Genomic DNA, 22307 nt, shown 5'->3' on the forward strand with positions numbered 1-22307 from the left:
ACAGTAGCCTTTCTATGTCATGATAAAATTGTGAGAAGGGTAGGGATAAGAAATCTAAAAGCTGAAACTGGAAGATAACTTTTCTTCCTAATGAGCAGAGTCTTTACATTTACAAGACAGCCACCCTAAATGGGAAGCCATTCCTCACAGCCAATTCACAGTGAGATATAAGTGACGCACCTGTCCACTGGAGTAGATGTATTTTCGATAAAACTAATAACTTTTTCTTTCACATTCACAGATTTAGTCTTCAAAGCAACCGTCATTTTATTCACTAGGGACTTTACTCCTTTTCCATCACTTGAACCATTAGGAGAATCGCCCTGTAAAAGTAACTCCTATCAGGATCAATCATATAAAAATAATGTTGTCGCATCTCTAGTTTGTTAAGAAGGGAAAACAAACAGACTACAAAATAGTAGCTTACTTTTTGGTACTAAGTAGAACATAAATTACAGCATTAAGTATTCCTCTAGAGTTCTGTCAAATGACAGCAGTGATATGTGTCTGAGGTAAAGATGATCCAAAAAAAGCAAGCTTATTACTGAGTGCTCTGCTATTAAAATCTATAGAGGAAGGAATTGTATTAATGATAAATCGTATCGAAATTAAAAGCCAAATTGTAAGAGCAACATATCAGCTGTAGAAAAGACAAAATTTAGAGCTTCCCCATGAAACCATATGCCAGTTTTACAGTAATTTATTTTCAGAGTGAAGAAAACCCAGGAAAAGAATGGTCCATTACATATATTCTGCTGGAGAATGACTACAGCAAACTCTTCTCTACTAGCTCTTCCTCCCACAGAGGATAAAATATTTAGTTTGCCTCCAACTGTAGAGTGAATACAGTTTGAAATTAAACACATAATTGAAAACAATCATGACTTGCAGTAACGCATTCTACAGAACAGAATGAGGAATATGAGGAAAAGACTCAGCACACCTGGGGCTCTCACCATACTCTACTACTTGACCACAAAATTCACTTACATCAACAGAAGAGATTATGCTATTTCTTGAGCCTGAGGTACTAGCAATCCAGTGTCCATATCCATTCTCTGGTCCTTCTACATTGATATCTGCTAAGTGCTGCTGGAGGGCTGTTAAAAGGCCATTAGAAAACATTCAGAACTGCACTGGCATTAGTCTGTTGATGAAAATACTGTATGAGCAAGACTAATCAGTAACAATTTTTGTTCCACATAATTTAATATAACAGATAAATTCAAATACTGCTATAACCATCCCTAGCTTTTCTTTTTGTAGTACAAAGGCATTAGGATAATCTTTATTTTAGAAAATAATTAAAATACAGCAGCAACTAAAAATAAATCACTGCTTTGATCATAAAGATAGCTGTTATGACACTTCACATCTTGACTAATAATGCTTCTGTACTCATACTGCAGCACAGATGTCTCCTTTGCTTTAGAGCTCAATAGATTCCAGCAACAAACTGCAGAATTATGAACAATCTAAGAAAACACAACAACAATTAGCAGTTAATCACAAAGTAGCATCAGGATCTGCAATCTACAGAGACTAAGTATCAAGAATGGTAAATTAGAATAAAGAGGCAATTTCCCCATTTCCTGTACTGATTTTTAAAATGTTCAGAAATATAGGTAAGCCATGACAGTTAACCACAAACATGCAAGTGCAGTGTTCACTTACACAAAACAAAAATCTGACAAATTAGACCTATTTGCTTCTAATTTAGCTGATTTCTAGCCAAGGCCTAATAAAAATATTAACAGCGTTAAGATACCAATTTTTCTCAAGCCAAAGCTCATTATTAATAAGCTTACCCATAAATCCTCCTTTTGCAATGCTTACATACTCCTTATTTTTCTGCAATAGAAAAGACATTTCACATTGAAGCAAAAATCTGTGGAATGATTTTTGCAAGCATGGTAATGAAACACGGGTTAATTGAATAAAAACCGTAAACCTGAGTAATGTAAGAAACAGTTAAGATTAAGAGGCAAATATTTTGCCATTCAGCATCAATGATGTGTGAAGAGATGTTATCTCAGCTATTAAAATCAACAGTAACTTAGCTGTACCTGTAAGAAGTGTGCTAGCACCATGTTCATATACATATCCTCTTCTTCCCTGCCACTTCCCATGAAGCAGAGATGTTCCCCACCAGCTATAGAGCCAGACTCAATAGATTGTTTTTGTGCTTCTAGTAGAGACTTTACAGACTGTGCAAATTCTGATGGGTTTTGAAGCATCTGTGGAATGAACAAACAAGAGGTGCTGGCTGACACCAACATACTGTAACACAACTTATGAAAAGGTACAAATTTTGAAAACTATTATGATTTGCTGGGTGCAAACAAGGCAATATTAGCACACACACGAAGACAGCCCAACCTAGACCTCATGTTATGTGAAGAGCAGTGAAAATGGTCCTTTTCTTCCTCACTCTGCCTTGTGCTCCCCAGCAAAGAAAGGCAGCTAATATTTGTTAATTTATTTTTGCAGACATCAAATAATAGCGGAAAAAGTCTTTGCAACTTTCATGTTGCATTAAGTTGGCAATATGGCAGAGGGACTGATTTCCTTATTTATATATGCTAGAACACAACATGTTCAAACTTGGCAGTTTTGAAACCTTTCAGAAAAACTAGAAATTCAAGGTGCCAGCAAGGTCCTCCTCATTGTCTCCCTGCTAAGTTTTTTCTAATTTACTTACCAAGAGTTGGAAAAAAAACCCCAAACAAACAATAAGGAGTACAAAGAAGTATCTGGGACTCTTACTACTCTCAAAAAGTTAAGGCTGTGGTCTCCTGAAGGCCTATTACGCATGCAAAGACAATGAGCTGCTACATGTAAGAGATGGAGAAACAAAGACCTTTTAAACACAACTGAAATTTTAACCTGCTCTTGAGGGTAAAGAACTTACTTAAATTAATAAGGAAATAATGACCTGTAACTGGATTTGGGAGGGGGGAGTGAAGAATTCCCACTATCTAGCCTTTACACTGCATTAGATGACAAAGCGTAACGTAACAAATACACAACCTGGTCATCAGTAAGTCAACCTGAATTTTAACTCTTACACCTAGGTTAAAACCCAGAATACTGTATCATAGAATCACAATCATTAAGAGTGGAAAAGACCCTCAAGATCACCACACTCCAAGGTAAACCTAATACTGCCAAATCTCCACCACTAAACTATGTCCCCAAATGCCATGTCTACAAGTATTGTAAATACCTCCAGGGATCGTGTACAGGCTGGAGGATGATGTGATTGAGAGGAGCCCTGCAGAGGAGGACTTAGGGGTGCTGACTATGAGAAGCCTGACATGAACCAGCAATGTGCGCTCACAACCCAGAAGGCCAGACATATCCTGAGCTGCGTCAAAAGAAGCGTGGCCAGTAGGTTGAGGGAGGCGATTCTGTTCCTCTATTCCTCTCTTGTGAGACCCCACCTGGAGTATTGTATCCAGTTCTGCAATCCTCAACATAAGAGGGATATGGAGCTGTTGGAACGGGTCCAAAGGAGGGCTACAAAGATGATCAGAGGGCTGGAGCACCTCCCATATGAGGACAGGCTGAGAGAGTTGGCATTGTTCAGCCTGGTGGAAGCTCTGAGGAGGCCTTATAGCAACCTTCCAGTACCTGAAGGGGCTACAGGAAAGCTGGGGAGGGACTGTTTACAAGGGCATGGAGTGACAGGATGAGGGGAAATGGCCTTAAATTGGTTAGACTAGACGTAAGGAAGAAATTCTTCACACTGAGGGTGGTGAGGCACTCCCACAAGTTGCTCAGGGAAGCTGTGGAAGCCCCATCCCTGGAGGTGTTCAAAGCCAGGTTCGATGGGGCCTTGAGCAACCTGATCTAGTGGGAGATGTCCCTGCCCATGGCAGGGGCGTGGAACTGGATGAACTTCAAGGCCTCTTCCAACCCAAACCATTCTATGATTCTATGTTAGTGATTCAACCACTTCCCTGGGCAGCCTATTCCAGGGATATGCTTGATAATCCTTTCGGTGAAGATATTTTTCTAATCTAAACCTCCTCTGGCATGACTTCAGGCCATTTCCTCTCCTCCTATCATTTGCTATTTGGGAGAAGAGATCAACACCAACTTCAACACAACCCCCTTTAAGGTAGTTGTAGAGAGCAATAAGGTCTCCCCTCAGCCTCCTTTTCTCTCCTGTATGAGCAGACTTGTGCAAATAATACTGAATAATATATTCTTCTAATTAAAGCAGTAAAAGATGAGATGAAGGACTGAGCTTCTTAGTTAAGCATGGTAAAAAAGCCTTTTATGAGACATATATGTAGAAATCATTCCATGCAGCATTCATAGATTTCTTGAAGTGAAATAGCAGAGGATTAATCTGGAAGTGAATCCAGCTAAAGCGTAAGTGATTTGGGGAATAAAAGGACAGAGGAAAATATGATTGAATCTTCAGTTAGAAATTAATTAAAAAAATGGAAACTACAGAAAAAACGTTAATGAAATAATTAGTGCATAGCCTCAAAATAAATGTAGTTTCTCCCTCATATTACACTGCAAAAACTTTAAATGAGCATCCAAATCCTGTTCAAGACATATGTTCCTTACAAGCAGGCTATAATAAGACTGGTTGGGGAAAAAAAACCCAAAACAATCTAAACAGCCTACTTGTTAAAATTAATAAATTAATGACACCTTTCAGTAGAAATTATGGTGCTAAAAAGAGATTTCTCCTCCTAGCAATGTCTAGTCTTTAGCCTGTATGGGTTTCTAAGCAAATAACGGGAAGTCTGGAAACCCAAATTCTCAAGTCATGAAGGACTAAACTTCTCAGTAAAATGATGGTTCTACCTTACTTTTTTAAGAGAAGCCAACTGTTGAAAACTCATCACATAGCTAGACATTACAGAGAGTCTACTCTAAGGATAATTTATACTTAAAGACAGACATTTCTCTCTCCTGTTTAATTTAGGATTCAAAAAGTCAGTAAAGAAACAAAAAGCATACGAACCAAATCCGAGTCTAAATGAAATGCTGTTGATAAATGCCCAGCATTGTATTGTTCTGCAGGACGACAATCCACTACAAAGAATCTTACTCCTTCCTGAAAGAGAAGGATTTTGCCTGTTACAGAATTTTAAAGTCATGTAGTTATCAATGGGAAAGTACATAATTCAATTACATTTTAATGCTAATTCAAATTCTACCTGAACCTCTCAAAGGAGCTAACAGCGATTGGAAAATCTTATTTCATTTGATTAATCGGAACTTCTACAGTTACCAGACCACTGACGGTACTCTAATAGTGATTTACCATTCATACACCGGCTTGCACATCGGGAAGGATCTACCAAGTACAATATAATATACACAGTGGAAATACTTCACCTCTGCTAAGAGAAAATCTAGTGTGTATGAGGGGAGACAACAACATGACATCAGAAGAGACAACTTTGAAGTCCCAACCCAACAAAGTGCACTACTACTTAGCACATCACATGAGGATAGTTTTATAACCCACCAACTTGAAAACAGGATGTAAGCAGATCCTCAACTTTACTTGGCTTAAAGGGGTGGGGGAGGTCAGGGAAGCACGCGTGACAGAACAGGGGCCTGGAAACTGCTATTAAAAGCCAGTAGTCAATAACAAATACTGTAATCCAGCTATTATCCACACATCGGTCTTATATATCCTAAGCAGAGTCCCTGCAGCTAAGTACGTTTGTAATTAAGTACTACAGACATAGCATGAATCAATTAGCTTTTTGTTTGTTTGAAACTTTCATTGACAAAAGACAGATACTTGATAATGATATTCTTCTCAAAGGTACTGAGTAGTAGGGTTTTAGACTTTCCTCTACAATAACTACATTCGGAAAGAAACGCAAATTTGCAAGATACTACTTTAGGTTCCGAGTCCTCAGATTAAAATCAGCTGTATTAAAGTTCCTCTGTGCTGTAGCTCTAGTAGCTATGGCACAAATGCACTGCAGTCAGCAGATCACCTACAAAGGAGACAATTTCAAGACAAGAAGACTTTTTCCTGAAATAGCAAATATTCATCTGTAGCGTTAGCGTGATACAGAGAGTAGTAAGTGATTCTTATCCTTTTCTATAAAATTAGGGATGTGTGGGAGGGGGAGTAATTCAGTACACTTACTCCTTGTTGCTGATTTGCTTGAAGAATCTCAGACACAGAAACTGCTAGACAGAGAGCTTGGCTCAAGTCTGTTTCATCATCCTTGAGGCCCAGCAAGCTGCTGCCAAAAAGGCTGTGGTTGTCCTAATAGAGCAAGAGAGGAAAAGAAAAAAATTAACCAAAGCCATTCACTTTAAACCTTCACATCTAAAGACAAATTATATCCACCACGTCATAAACAGCAATTCCAATACGCTCATATCTTGCCCACACAACCATCAAATTTTCAATCAATTGAAATTCTTTCTGAAAATCATGGCAAGGCCTGAAGTCCTAGTACAGACATGGTCTACACACATACCCGTCTACACAAACCAGAGAAAATACATGCAAGCCAAAGGCAATGACTATCAATCAGTTTTATTTCATGAATTCACTGAAGTTAGGTATCTTGAACAAGGAAGAACTGCAAAAACAGCCCACCGATACCAGTTTCGTGGCTACTAAGTAACTTTTTCCAGTTTCTGTTGCAAGTACAGCTACAACTGATATGTACTCCACAACAATGCAACTGTGTCAGTATGGCATTTTTGCTTCATCAGTTCTTACAAGAACTTGGTTTGCAAAACAAGGTCATCTGTCATGAAGTGAGAATACTGCAGGGAAGCTTCTCTCAAATATATTTCAGTTAACCTTCTAATCTTTCAAAGATCTTAACAGTAAATACCTCTAGAGTAACAACATGAAAAACATCACAAATAAATATTCAAAGTTACTGTCAGCAGGAGCTTAAACAGTCACCAAAACTAAGAGAATTTCAAAAATACTTTGTTATTACCTTCCTGAAAGAAGCTGGAGTTTTGCTACAGTAATATTGTGCCAAAGAAAACAGATCTTCTATATCCTCTAAATCAAGATTGGCTGGTGAAGTTTCTAAAAACTCTAAGGTATACAAAAGCACACCATTATTTCAGACATAGAAAAGAAGCACCATACATCTTTTCGCATCATAAAATAATTTATTTTTAATAAAGCATAAGACAATAGACTTCATTGATTAAACATGAATGTTGATCCACTCTCCAGGTGGAAAGAAAAGATACAGGAATTACTCCTTTATTCATAGGAAACTTATGCTATTTGCTAGAAGTTCAAACCTTTGACGCAAATTGTTTTTTACCACACTCTATAATTTTAGCTTTCAGTTGTAATACTAAGTCAGCTGCCTTTTCTAAAGAGGGATGATCAAGAGTATCCTATAAAACAGAGTACTTAATCGGTACTACTATTACATGCCCAGGATGGTATAAGAATGTAGTTCCGCGGTGCAAAGGTATTACTGAAGTACACGTATAAAGGCAGCTGAAATAGGCTCACAAGAAATTTAATGTAATTTCTATAAAAACAGAAGGGGGTAAAACAAGAATGATGAATGAGGCTCAAATCAAGTGCATACAAACTAATAACCTGCAAAATGCAAAAAGTGCAGTAGATCTGAAGAAGCACTTGAAAGGTGCTTCTTCAGGTTTAGAAACACGGTGATTGTTTCAAGTACTCCAAATTGAAGTAGAAAACTAGGTGTGGGAGTGGTAACAGGAAACACAAGAGAAGAATGTTAAGGATAGGGCAAATACGATGCAGCAAAGGAATAGTAAGAAAGGAATTCGTAAGTGAGGGGATTCATTAATGAGAAAATCACAGTGAGTAATTAAAAATAATAATCAGTGGTTTATACTATGTGGTAAATTGTGGATTATACCATATGGTAAATATTTCACTAGCCACTCTATAAGAGAAGTACTTACTTATCATTTCTTCTTTATCTAATTCTTGTGCTAAGATAACGTCTCTGAAAACAGTAAAGTCACAGAGATAGATTAAGTCAGTATAGCTAAAATGAAACAAAACTGGATTAAAACTGTGTCAGCTATACACGAACTATACACTTACTTTGCATTAACAAGGATGATTAACATTAAGAAATAAATAAAAAATGGATCTGCTTGTTGTAGATATCCATCCCATATCGCCTGAGTGACATCAGCTGAACAGTAATACGAGAAGAGGCTTCCAAGCTAAAGATTTGGAAAACAGTGTAAAAAAAAAAGCAATAACCAGGAACAATCTTATCAGGGTAACACTTTTAAAGAGATATAAGATACCTAAAAGAAAATAAACCCAACAACTATGTTAAAAAAACCCATACATTTGCACCACTGCACCCTCAAGAACAATTTGTATGGAAACAGTGCAGTAATGCTACACATGATCCATGAATAAACAGGCCTAGCGTGAAGGCTTATTGTACTCAGAAGTACATTGTCAGCCTTGCAAATTCAACCGGAGATAGCACAATCAGATTGGAATACTGTTTAGCTCATAGCCACTGCTAAATACCAATTATACAAACAAGACAATAATAAGAGAACATATTTACTCAACTAGCTTTGCAAATAGAACTTTGAAAGGATCCCGTAAACAACATTTCTTTTTCACAGTAGAACCAAGCTAACTGAACGTGGTTGCACATTAGTTTGACAACATCACTTACTTGCACATTATGATGGTTCATGGCTGAGTAATTCAACATTTGCAAGCAACAGAATTTTCATTAGCATTTAACAAACTGTCTGTTTCCATGTTCCTTTTTAAAAATACATCCTCTCCAATATGCAAAGTTTAAAGTGGATAAAAGAAAAGGTAAGGAACTTGGAATCATACATGCCAGATAACATTTGCAATCACACCTAACACAAATGCATACAGCTGGCTCCACTGGGGCCTTACTGAACTTCCTGATACATACAAATTCTGTATCAACAGAGCTACAGCTTTCCAAAGCTCACTATCATTTTTAAACCCTACCACTGAATATTTCAACACTTCCTAGTATACTTTTAGAACAAAAGATAAGAAGTTCTATTCAATTCTGAGCCAAGCACAACCGAAGACAAAACATTCCTAAAAAACAAGGCAGTGACAGGTCTCTGAATGTTACTTATGTATTTCTACACATTGGAACTACTTCTACACTTCAGTAAGTTTTCTGACAGATGAAACAATGAATTTTAATGCAATGTCATAATACAAAATGAGGCTCAAGCTTTATTTCCTAAGATTGTACACCAGAAAGACTGGCATCTACACTAGCTCATTTCCCTACCCCCTTTCAAATGGAAGATTTTTTTTCCTAATGAATCACTAAACTTTTAAAAAGAACTTCTAAGAGTATTTACTATGGAAAGCTATACTTCAAAAAAAAGGGAGACTCAACAGCAAAACAAAAAAAGGTGTGATTCCTTTTTTAAAGGCTAACAACTAGCAAAGCACAGATATTGAGAATATGGAAGTTCCTCTTGGATGTATTTTAATATTAAAATTGGTAGTAGCTTAAAAAGAAGATCATATTTTAAAAAAAAAGAAAACCCACTATACAGACCTTGCAGTTTAATAATTTGTTTCAGTCTTATTTAACTCAAAGTACTTGGAGTTACAAACAAAACTTTACCAAGCCAATAGGTACAAAAGAAGAGCCTAGAAGAGTTCATGGGTCATAAAATCTTTATTAGCTTACAGACTTCACCTCTGCAAGCACTGTGCCATGATTTTGTATTACATATACTAATTAGCATTGAAACATGAGAATTTTTCTGCTTTGTGTTGCAGCCCTGCTACAGAAATTTGATACAAAAACTATGACTGAGAAAAGTGTCTTTATAACAACCCCCAACTCAAGGCAGTTTTGATGTTAAGGTGAGTAGGAAATGACTGATTCTTGAACAGTTGTAAAATAGATGGGTCTAAATTCTAAAAGGCATAGCGCTGTATGAGGCAGTCAAGTTTATCTAGTAGCACGGAGGTTTTTAAAATGATTAATAATTTGACTTCAAATCAGGCTGATGTTTATCCATATTTACAGTTTTTACAGTTGCCCACTGTAAAAACTGACAAAATTGCTTACTTTTTGAGTACATCTGTTGCTCTCATTCTTACTTATTCTAAGTACTTCCTAACATCAGTGGCTCAATTAACATCCAGTACAACAGAAATGTGACATTAACAAGATCCAATAACTTATGCTAAATAACCGAACACAAAAAGCTCACACTATACTAAACATGCAATTTATTTAAATACATGCAGTTCTATTCCCTTGTACTACTCATCCATCAACTGTCCACATGTACTGAAATTTTAAGAGAAATTTATTTTTCATTATGTTTCCCTACTTTCACTTTATTACCCAGTTGAGTGCATACGAGTCTGGAGTCATCTTCTTAGTGTCAAGAAAGGAGCAGAGTTCAGGCTCGTGGTACTGAAGAAGTAGTCTAAACAGATGAAATGGCCTCCCCTTCATAAAACAGTCCCTAAAAAGCAGCAGTGAAAATAATCGTAAACCTTCCCATAATATTCCAGTTGCCAGACTTACAGTGGCAATTCTTTATTAGCTGTGATAGTGTAATTTCCTGTATTGTTCTTTTAATTCTCAGGGACCGATCATGAAGTCAACTTGCCTCAAATGTTAAAATCAAAACAAGAAGAAAACCCAGAAACACTGAAAAGCCCACTACCTTAATAAAGCAGGAGAAAGAACAAAACACTGTCAAACACTCGATAGAGTAGTATTTTAAACAGATTTAAGTATCAAAATAAGGCTAGCATGGTATCAATGTTGTTAACTAAAAACAGAATTAAAAAAAAAAATATTCTAATATGGCAGCCAAAGGAAATTTAGAAGATGCTTATTTCATAAATTAGTAACAATTAAATGTGAATTCATCAAGCAGGAAATAAAGAAATATTTAAAATGAAGACATAGCTGCTTAAAGACATTAGGAACAAATCCCCAGTGTTTAAAAACGTAAATAAACTTATTTCGAACAACTTGAAACTTGACACACATCTCCAAACACAACTATGAGACTTTCTTAAGCAAGGGTATGGTGCTGAAATGGGAACAGTCAGAGCAAATTATACATGGGGCTTCTTTTTTGAAATTATCACAAGAACTCTAACTTCCCATTAAGTTAATAGGAAAAAAACTGTGAAAAGAAAAAAATATTCCACTAAGGAATTCAGTATAAACATTTAGACTTGTAAATTACTTTTTGTTTGAATTTTTAATATAGTTAATTATTCCAGTCAGTCAGCCATTCTTTACCACCTTGTAACAATGACAATGGATCCAATGCCCCAAAATACCCTTAAAAATAATTTTTCCACACTTCTACCAATAGTGGAAGAACCTTGTTTAGATATTTTTCTTAACTTTTTTGCTCAGCAATTTTTTTATTTCTGGCATCTATTGTAGTAATCAACCCTTAATAAATACCCCATTTAGGAAAAACAAAGCAACATACAAATCCCAACCAGTGAAAAAAAAAAATCCAACCCTCCAAGAAATTAACAATCTCCTTCCCCTCAACAAGAATCGTGAATTAATATACCTATCCATCACTTCCTAAGCTAAAAGCCTCAAGCCTCGTGGAGGCAGCAGGCTCAGCCACTGGAAGGACCAGTAAAAAACAAAAGCAAACCAAAGACAAATGAAAAAAGGTTTAGCTAAGCACAAATAAATTTGTCTAGAAACTAAACTACATTTTACTTCAGAAGAGGCTAGTTTGTTGTTGTGGATTTGGGAGGGGGAGTTGTTCATTATTTTTTGTTTTCGCGTGTTGCTTTCTTTTGTTGTTTCTTTGGGGTTTTTTCTACCAAAAAATGAAAGCTGCTTTCTATCCTCTGTTAGAGGCAATATTGATGTATTGTAGGTAGATGTAATGCACTTTCCTTACACGGTCCCTGGGATGAGAGACACATCCACTTGCAGTGTTTTAATGAGTCTATTTATTACCTTACAAGCTTTCATGTAAATCACTGCCTACTCAACTGCATACCTGAGACAGTATTTTCTTCTACTTATGGCCTAAACAGACTACTAATGTCCTAGCACTTCCATATTAACTAATGTTAATTTTGTATATTCAGAAAGCTAGCCATTTGGGTCGAAAGGCAAGACCAAAAAGAAAGATAGGTATCCACATGATACTTTATACCAAAAGCCCTCAGAGTAAGCGTTTCTAAGGAAAAGGGCAAATCCTCCTTCATCTAAAACAGACTACTATGCGTTTCGTTTTCCTCATTCTCCCTCTGGCTTGCTAGAGATGCTCTTCAAAAAAAAAAAAATAATCCAAGGTATAACATGGTCCAACAGATTATGCTGAACATTTCCCTCACCTGTTGCCAACATGTAGTTAGAATAAATACCCAATAAATATTTCATGAGTTACAAAACATGAGAAAAAGTGAATAAAAAAGTATATTATTCATAAAACAAAAATAGCAAGAAGTTAAAAATTAAACTTTTATCAAATACTAATGATGGTCCAACAGTTGAATATCGAGAGACCAAACTTGAACTAAGCAGAGATTTGCAAGTCTACTATAAATTACCTTTCTATGCCTTTTATTATCCCATTGAGGAAACAAAACAAAAAAAATAAGAAAGAGAGAAAACAGTCTATATCTCATTGAAATACCACCTAAGTTCTTACGGAGAAATTTGAACAGCAGACAGTCTGAAAGCCTTCTATGGCTGAAAGTACACGAGTTATGTGACCGTAAAGCCACTATCCTCAAACAGTTCATACAACCCAACAGTATTTTAAATCAGAAATGGGCACATGCTGAGTCAAGTGACAGGACTGAAAAATGCTTCTTGCCACACAACCAAACGTGCACTTCTCATGTTATGAGCACACCCAATAGCTGGCCCAGAGCCTCCTCTCCAGGGAATCACATTAAGATCTTTACATACAATACATATATTAGTTCACAAGGTCTTACTAAGAAGATCCTGTAGCCATGCTGGAGTACCATGGCCCTACTCCAACATAAGTAAAAATTTATTTTAGCTAGACCACCTATACAAGAGCATGAAAAGCTCCAATTTCAGACTTTTTTAAATAAAAAAAAAAATATAACTTATAAAAACTATTTGAGTCCCAACTCAGTAGAATGCAGGGAAAGTCATTACTACTTCTAAAGAGATTTTGAGACGTAATTAGTGCTTACGAAGTACTCTGAAGCGACAGGGATATAAAAAAAATTGCAGGAGAGGAAAGAAAAATGCCTTCATATGTGAATCAGTTCCTAAACAAGCTTTTTGATATTGCACAAATTGAGAGTTTTTCTTAAAGGTCTATTGAGTATACATCAGTCACATGCTAACTCTTTACATCTTAAACTAACTCAATCACCTCTTGGCCTTCAAACCAAGAGGTATTAAGAGACAGCTGAATGAAGGAATCTGACTGCTTTGCTACAACCAGTGCTACTCGAGCTGAAAGAAACATGCATGTCGTTTCAGAAAATACTTTTAAAGCCAATTAAAATAATACATAGGCAAAAGAAAGAGTTTTACCTTGGAATGAACTTATTCATGATAGCATAAAAGCAGTTGTACAAATCACTGCGTGGCAAACGAAGGTGCACCAGAGGTTTGAGTAGATGTATCCAGCCAAGGCAAGAACTGTATTTAACATTGCGTGACTTACAGTAAAAAGTAATAACAGACTCAATATCCAGAAGTAATACTGACTTCTCCTCTTCTGGCACCAACTGCTCTGAAATAGGCACAGCAATATAAACTCTATTAATAGCCTTTCAAAGAAATTGAATGAGATTATTTCACAACACAATTGCACCAATAGGGACCACTGGGAAATAAAAAAAAAAAGGGGAAGAAAACCACACAAAAAAAATCTAGCAGCTTGAATTAACAGCTTAGAGAAAGGCAAGCAAAAAAGGCATGAAAATACAACTGATTTTAAAACTCCAACAGCATAAGGCATTTAAATACCATGCAAATATCACAACAGGATTCAAGCAGTTTGTTTTTTCCAGTATCCATATGAAACAGAGGCAGATTCTTCCATCGCACAGAATACCCCTCTTCTATTGTATGTGTTGTGCATTCAGCACATAACTTATGCTTATCTTGATAACAAATCCATTTCAATTTCAACACAGACCAACCCACAATGCATACCTCTAATTCCTCAAAAGCCCACTGACATGCAACTTTACAGAAATCAGTATTAGAAATCAGAAAGAATTACAGACTTACATTTCAACATTAACATATAAATCACATTCTTATTGTCCTAGCAATAATTTAACTTTGTGGTTGTTGGGGTGGGTATAAAAAGAGAAACTATTTAAACACTTGCAACTACACTTGGCTTTTAAATTTGATTTGGTACTGTCCCTAATCAGAAAACACACTAACCATGAACACAGAATCTCTTGATAATGTAGTACATTGTTTCAAAGATGTTCCCTATTTAAAAATAGACTAATTCTGAATCCATAACTTATAACCTTGCATTTAGAAGGAAACTGGCCCAGAAATCTGGTACAAAAGCAATTCTGTAATTAAGGTAGCAAGCTAAATATTTCTTAAATACTGTCATTATTGAGTTTGATAAACAGACAAAGCTTAGGTTTTCATTATTTCAAAGCATTTTTATTCTTAGACACTTACCTAAAAGGCTGACAACACTTCAGAAAAAGTACTGGCATCCACCTCACTTGAGGCAGTGAACCTAAGACATACTGAAATACACCAACACCACACCCCAAATTCTGACTTCCTCCATGTGATGAAATAATCACTTAGCTTACACACACTTAAATACAGAATCATGGAAACACAGAAACTTTTAGGTGGGAAAAGACCTTTAAGATTATCAGGTCCTACTGTAAACCTACAAATGTCACTATAGTTCACCACTAAACCATGTACTTAAATGCCAGATCTACAAGTCCTTTAAATACCTCCATGCATGGTGACTCAACCACTTCCCTGGACGGTCTGCTCCAATCTTTCACAACCCTTTTGGTGAAGTAATTATTCCTAACATCCTAAATCTCCCCAGCACAACTTGAGGCCATTTTCCTCTCATCTTAATGCTAAACATACCAGTATTTATTACACAGACTGTAGTGAAACCAGACTTTTGTGTAAGTTCACGCAATTCTCAATTTGATATTAAACACCTCTGTATAGCTTTAATGAATAATCTAATATTAAATACACTTAGAAATTATATATTTCAGAAATAAATTTGTTTTACTCCACTTATATTATGTCCAATTTACTACAGTTAAACTGACTTACAGTAAAAGAAGGAATAACCATGTTATGTCCTGGACAAGGGGAAGAGATGCCTACACACTACATTAATGCAGAAGCACTAAATTTCTAGCAAACGTTTCCCCCCCTCTCAATTACAAGAAGCCCATTAGTCTCATTACTGTTAATGAAAGCTTTCATTACTGGAGTCTTTTAATATTTTCACACCAAAGCCAGACAATATTTGGCATTTCCTTTCCTCCACATCTCAGGAAAACAAAATAGTACACAAAACTCAAATGCTATCTGAAAATTTACTTTAAATTTGAGGACTACTTACTTTGCGAAAACATTGAAATAGAGATATTTAATCCAATCCAGAACTGAAATCTCTACATGACCTTCATTCTGAACTCACTTCACATTTATTACTTTAATCAGTTGAATATTGTGACATATTACAAAATATTTCAAATAAAGACAAAAGGAGAACTAATAGACATTAAAAGTGCTTAATTTCGGATGCTATGAATACAAGTGGGATGTTTTACCATCTTCCAGAAAACACATTGTGGTTAAATAACACAGTAGAATTTTTTCCACCCCTTTCCTTCACAGGGCGGAGAGCTAAGGGAAACGAGCCCTACTAGATTCTAGAGCCAAAAAACACAGAACTGCATTTTAAAAATAGTAGGTATGTGTGTACGCATACACGCATGCAATAACTCTGTCCTCTGCCTCAATTTTCAATTGTGCAAGAATAAATTAACGCATGACAGGTAATAAAATAGAAGATTCTCTTATTGATGCTATAAGAAGTAGTATCCTAATTTATGAGTTGGCACTGACTCCATTATCTGATCATTGATATTAACACTGCTGCACGGTGTCAGGGATTTGGCCATTTTTGTGAGGAGTTGTCAACCACATCTTGTGGCAGCTCCACACAGACATACTGGAACATTATTTCCTATGTCCTAGCAGCATCTTGCTTTCACAAACACAACCTTTCATTTTTGCCAAAAACACTATTAAAAGAAAACCTTTCAAAACATAGTCTTTCAAGTCCAAAATGTTTAATATATTTCTCCCCTTAGCGGTTATATGCATTTTGGCATTTCTCAGTACAAAACTTGAGTGACACTATAGAAAGACTGTCTGGTTCAAAAGATGGAGCTTGGAAAAAAAAAGAAACTTTTCTCAACTCCTGGAACTTTCCTGGCATGTGGTTCTGACCATGTGAACGATTACTTACAAGCTAATACTCCACGCTTCCATTTCAGAGTACAAATAAGATACTACCGTTTTCCTGTTTTCTCAGCCTCTCATCTTCCTCCTCAAATCTTTCTCCAAAACATAAACATCATTCAGGTTATTTAATTCAAATAACAAAGCCCTAAGACAATTGAAAGTACAGTAGTTTTCATATCAGTAATCTAAACGTAACTGAACTTACCAATTAACTCTTGGCAATCTTTATGAATTATACTCTGTTCTGGTAGGTCTAAAGAGCCATCCCAGGATGCCAGGCTGTCTCCCTTTCCTACAACATTAAGTGCAATCTGAAAACAAAAATAGAAAACCCTCTGAACATTTTAGTACCCTTTTGCATTTACCCAAGCATTGAACTCAATGAAAAGGAAAACAAGAAAGCTGAATCAACATACATACATATTAAAATTACGGTACTACATCTCTTCTGTATAGATGTCTGGTAATTACATCATCTACCTCAAATCAAACACAACTTCAAATATTTCCTGTTTCTTGACTTAAGCTCCCATTTACCTTCCAGACTTTGGCTCTCAGATCAGCAGGCAATTGCCTTCCTTGTATTATGTTTCTCACAGTTTCAAGATCACAGCCTCCTTCTTCTAGAGCATCTGCAAGATCTTTTTCCCTATAATAATAATGATAAGGAATGTGTTTATCAAAAATTAACTAGATAATATTTTTCAGTGTTTACCTACTAAATAGATGTAGACTAGAGGCTGCCACCAGGCAAATCCCATACATATGTAAGAATATATTATAAGAGCATTTACCAATTACTGAAAACAAGTATTTGCAAGATTTTATTTATTCCTTTATTTTTAAGGCTGCTTGTGAAACTTGTAATTCCATCCAATTTACATATGAGGAAAAAGAGGATTTTTGTTTACTTTCATGAAGTGGCAATATTGCAAAATGTACCATAAAAGTGCAAATTTACTTGCCATTTACAACGTGAAATACAGAGCAAATTTTCACACACACAAACTTTACATTCAAAGCAAACACTACACCTAAATTAGATGGCAGAGTTATTTTAAATAAAATACTACATGACCTAGAAAACATGATGCTTATTCCAAAGATTTAGAACAGGTGATTTTTAATGCCATCTTTCCCAGAAACGGGGAATAACTTTTAAGTAAACCCAAGTTTTACTAAACTATAAAGTTCTAGTATTGTAAGTGCAGACATGGCCACAAGACTTAATTAAAACATACAAAAAAGTTAGCAACAAAGTAGAAAGTAGCAAAATACGAAAATTCACAAGACAGTCAAACATTAACTATGCTTTAAGTTGCCACTGTAAGACAATAAAATTTCACAAGCCTTATAGGTAATAAGGTATGTATTCAGGAATAATTACTTTACAATCTCTCTGATGACTTCTGCAGCCTGTTGCAACCATTTCACACCATCAACAACGACAGAAAAAAATCACATTAGATGATTTCGGGAATTTCAATATTGCATAGCACAGCAGTGACAAAAGACCAGATTCACTGGAAGAATAGCAATGGCAGTGAGACATAGGTCCTGTAGGCAAAACATCTCCCTTACTGTATCCCTCTTAACTGTTCTCTGCTAGCTCTGAAAAAGACTTTGCTTCACAGAACTCAGGAGTTAAACACACAGCTGGGAGGTTTACAGCCACAACAAAACACAAAATGTGACTGTTTATTCAGGAGGGATATTCAAGTATGAAGATGCGTTCCTTGTGAACGCCACATCTATTTATACATGTGTAACAACAGATGTCAAAGCATTATCAGAACAATTCTCAACCCACATCACATAATATGTAGTCAATTCCAAACATCCATGGAAAAGAATGTCAGCTGTTGAGCTCTGTCTGTTTCTTTAATTTGTATACATCTACAACTAACTCCATCATTTAAAGCTCCTCAAGTTTGGTCTTCTGAAAGCTGAAAACAAAAATTTCAGATTTTCTCAACACCCTTCTTGATAAACAGCTTCAATCCTGTAAGAAAGTATGCATATCCTTAACAATAACCAATGAGTTAGCCTTAATTATGACTTCTCAAAGTATTTCCAAGTTTGCAGAGTTAGCACTTTTCCTTGCATTGTATCAGCCAGTTTCTTTGCCAGTACTTTCTGGTAGCACTTTAAATCCTGTTTCTAATAAACACCGGGGCACAACTAACAGTCTGTTTTCTTCAACTAATTTTGCAAATTTGGATGAAAGAAAGAACAGTTTACAAAGAGACTGACTTGCCTCATTTCCTTGTATTTTTAGTATTAAAACAAAAACCCCAAAGCCCACTTAATATAAAACTACAGCTTGCACGGGTGAATATTCCAATCCCGAGGCAGGAACACGGATGGAAAACATACACAAGCACATTTGCACATCAGTCACCCATTCTGCTGTCTGACTGTGTACATAACAATCAATGCCGGGAAAATTAAAACACCACATCAGTTCCCCTGAATAAAACTAATATATTTCCAGGACATTACCACAAAGAGATCTAGCACTCAGCAGAACTGCAGAAACTCTGGGATGATCTAGCTTCAATAAGAGGCAATATCAAAAATCAGCTGAACAGAGCTAGATGCTTTCAGATGTATTGCAGCTTTCTGTGCACACTATGTAAGACAAACTGTCTAGAGAGCAGCAGTTAGGCCTTGCATTATAGTACACAAAATACAATCAGCCTCTACAAATATTATCCGAGTATTACACAGGTATGTAGAAACTAATGCAACAGCTGCATGCATGCTTTATTTCAGGTGAAAAGGTCCTGAAGTGAAATACTTAAGTTTTGTTTCTGTGTTCTCCAGAGAAATTAATTTGAGTAGCGGAAAGAGGTAATTTAACATACATGAAACAACACTTAAGAAGACATCTACGTAAATTACAAAAGCACATCTGGCAAAGAATGTTTCACAGATCCATGAGTACTAATTCCACCAATCACGTGTACCTAATATTCACAGCTTGTGTTTGGATTAACATAAAGATCAACTTCAACATGTTACCTGTAAATGTGGGCTTCTTCCCTTTGTTTGAGAATATACTGTTATTTGCTAAAGCTTCTTCCTAAGTACAGTCATTAGCACTTTGTACACGGTGATAATGACAGGCAAAAGCCAGCCTTACTACAGCACTTTAGAACTAAGAATCTGATATGCCCATCTCGCACCACATTGAGTTAAATTAAATAACCAGTCGGCGGAAATTGCATTATTCTTTTTATGATTTAAGTTGCTATTCTCTTCCTTTCCAGTCAACTCCCAAGACTGTTCACAGGCTAAAAGTGAAAACTCCTCAAAGATTAAGAAAAATTATTTTCTTATAAATATTCTGTTCACACTAACTTGCAACATACTACAAAAGGAATTTTGATACTCTAGCACCGGCTGTGTTTTACCGTATTTCAGCCTGCACTATAAATGTCCCAGCAACCTGCTAGCATCCTGGGTCCTTGTGTTTCAAGAGTGAAGATCAGCTAGGAAGATTTCTGTTCATATGGACAGCTATTACAATTACTTTGGAAAGAATGCAGTACTTCTCTTTTTAGGCTAACTCTTCTAGACCTAACAGCCTCCTTTCAGCTCTACTACAGCTCACTGCCTAATTCTAGGTGCTATTCTAACTTTTGGCTAGATGGGTACAATTCCAGCCTATACCCAAGCCATGGCCCAAAAGGCTAATTCCCACAAGACACACTGTTCTGAATGTCATAACACATAATATTGTTACTAGTCTATCTGGAGTAAATTTCCACATTTACAGAAGGATCTCTGAATTTCACACCAGTCCAACAATATACCATAATACTGATACTCAACGAGTTGTGGGTATTTTTAAGCAAAAAACAATTGAGATATGTGAGCAAGCTGGAGGCAGAAAAAGAGTTGATCAACTGTTGGGACTTGAACTTCACTTTTTTTTTTTTAAGTATTTGGTAATAATCACTAACACATACTAATGAATAGATCAAAAAGTTGTGGGGATATGAACAGCAGGGAAAAGATAGTAGGAAGTATTTTGATAAACTACAAATACATAGGAAAAAGATATATAGTACTAAGAAAATGTAATCAATCAACAGATTACAATGCCTGGAATGTATCTGCTAAAGCCCTTATGTCAGCTCATTTGTTATTAGGAAAGACAGATCCCTCTGAACTGCTTCTTCCAAGTCAAAGTGTGTTTTTGAAAAAAATGCTTTAAATGTTTAAAGATTAAATTAGTGATGGGCACACTTCTAATACTAATTCATTATTTTCACAGCCCAATGGGCACCTTACACATGTACCAAATTCATCACCTAAAATGCACATATCAGTGCAGAACAAGATGATCACTCTTTTTCCATGTACACTTGAATCCACTACTGCAAACCTGCCTGTTAAAAGATATTATTCAGTGGCCTATAAGAGATTTAAAACACATAGTCTCACTTAGACTATACTGCTTACCAAAATGCTTCCCATATTCTGACCACTGAGCTGATGTTGGTGCAGTATTTGAGAAGCCTCCTTGTTATTTTCTCCCCCACTGCTCAAGTGACACATTCATCGTAGCTGCTCATGATGTGCTCTAGAAGGCCACCATCACTTCCAGTGTAAGAACCAGTATTTCTCGAACATCTTCACACATCATTCCTAAAACAGAAGCAAGGCTGAACCCTTGCCAAGAGTATCATCCGTTTTATTTTCTACAAAGTCATTGTCTGCTAGGGTGTAAAACACATCCAGTCTGCAAGTTTTCATATATTTCTGACAATTGCAGCATACGCAGAGAAAGACATATATCGCAATGCTGCCATCGAAACTATGAGGGACACCTGTACATATTCATGTTAGTGCCACATAGGATTACTTTGTTCAAATATATTTCAATTATTTTTGTTACTACGGAAGTAGAACTAAACTGCATTTTAAGCAAAGCACTTTACATGAATCTCACAATACTGGTTTACGACACGTAATCACAAACAAGTTTTACTTAAAAGAAAACTAGGCAAGTGAATAGTGCTGACAAACATTTCCAATGTCAATTGCTAATAGCAATTTATTTTTATAATCATCTTTCTACCTTTCCAGAGGAAAGATGTACGCTTTCCCCACCCCAGATATAATCTAGTTATTCTGGTTCTTGCTTTTAATTCAGATTCTCCTGACTACCAGTAAAAAGCCTCAATAAGAGCTATATTAAATCAAAAGCAATGAGTAACATTTGTGCTCTACAGAAAACAAACAAACAAAAATAAATCCCTCACATTTACTTCAAAATATCCATTGTATTCCGAACATCACCGAATGTTCTTTTCCAACAGAATTTCATCTTTCAGTAACTCTATACAATAAGTTTTCAGGGGTGTGGGGTGGTTGGGCTTTTTAAATCGTATTGTACAACGGCAGATTTCCCTGCTTTTTGCTAAACTGAACACCAATGAGTCAGTGTGGATGTCAAGAGTTTGAACTCATCATTAGTTCGTGCCAGCCCTCTCCAGATCACACCAGCACTGCATGTCAGGTTGACAGAAAAAAGAATAAAAAGGGCATTTTACGTTAAGAAGCATATCTACATTCTACATACTTAAGATGCTATCACAGTCTCTGAACATAAAATTACATCTGCCTTTTAACTCCTCTAAGGAACTGAATAGAGAATGAGGAATCAGCACTGCAAGTTTTGTTCCCAAATCAATTCAGGCATACACAGGTATAATTTTATGTTTTGCCTATATTTTTAAACATGAAATGTTATTGCACAATCCTATATACTTCAAAGCTATGCTAGTGCAGTAATTT

General features: G+C 36.1%; 1 protein-coding gene across 2 annotated transcripts in view; it reads right to left on the bottom strand.

The window, feature by feature from the left end:
- Positions 1 to 22307, bottom strand: part of TBC1D23 (TBC1 domain family member 23) — a 35800-nt gene that overhangs the window by 11491 nt on the left and 2002 nt on the right. For both annotated transcript variants that reach the window (XM_054076575.1, XM_054076492.1), the window contains exons 2-14: positions 17037 to 17148; positions 16705 to 16810; positions 13536 to 13737; positions 10359 to 10482; positions 8066 to 8190; positions 7921 to 7964; positions 6954 to 7057; positions 6137 to 6259; positions 4988 to 5080; positions 2067 to 2237; positions 1809 to 1851; positions 991 to 1100; positions 181 to 323 (exon numbers count right to left, since the gene is read on the bottom strand). In XM_054076575.1, coding sequence (XP_053932550.1) covers positions 181 to 323; positions 991 to 1100; positions 1809 to 1851; positions 2067 to 2237; positions 4988 to 5080; positions 6137 to 6259; positions 6954 to 7057; positions 7921 to 7964; positions 8066 to 8190; positions 10359 to 10482; positions 13536 to 13737; positions 16705 to 16810; positions 17037 to 17148 — 1500 coding nt within the window. The remainder of the gene's footprint in view (positions 1 to 180; positions 324 to 990; positions 1101 to 1808; positions 1852 to 2066; positions 2238 to 4987; positions 5081 to 6136; positions 6260 to 6953; positions 7058 to 7920; positions 7965 to 8065; positions 8191 to 10358; positions 10483 to 13535; positions 13738 to 16704; positions 16811 to 17036; positions 17149 to 22307) is intronic.

This window comes from Cuculus canorus, chromosome 1, assembly GCF_017976375.1.
Source record: "Cuculus canorus isolate bCucCan1 chromosome 1, bCucCan1.pri, whole genome shotgun sequence".
Taxonomy (NCBI): Eukaryota; Metazoa; Chordata; class Aves; order Cuculiformes; family Cuculidae; genus Cuculus; species Cuculus canorus.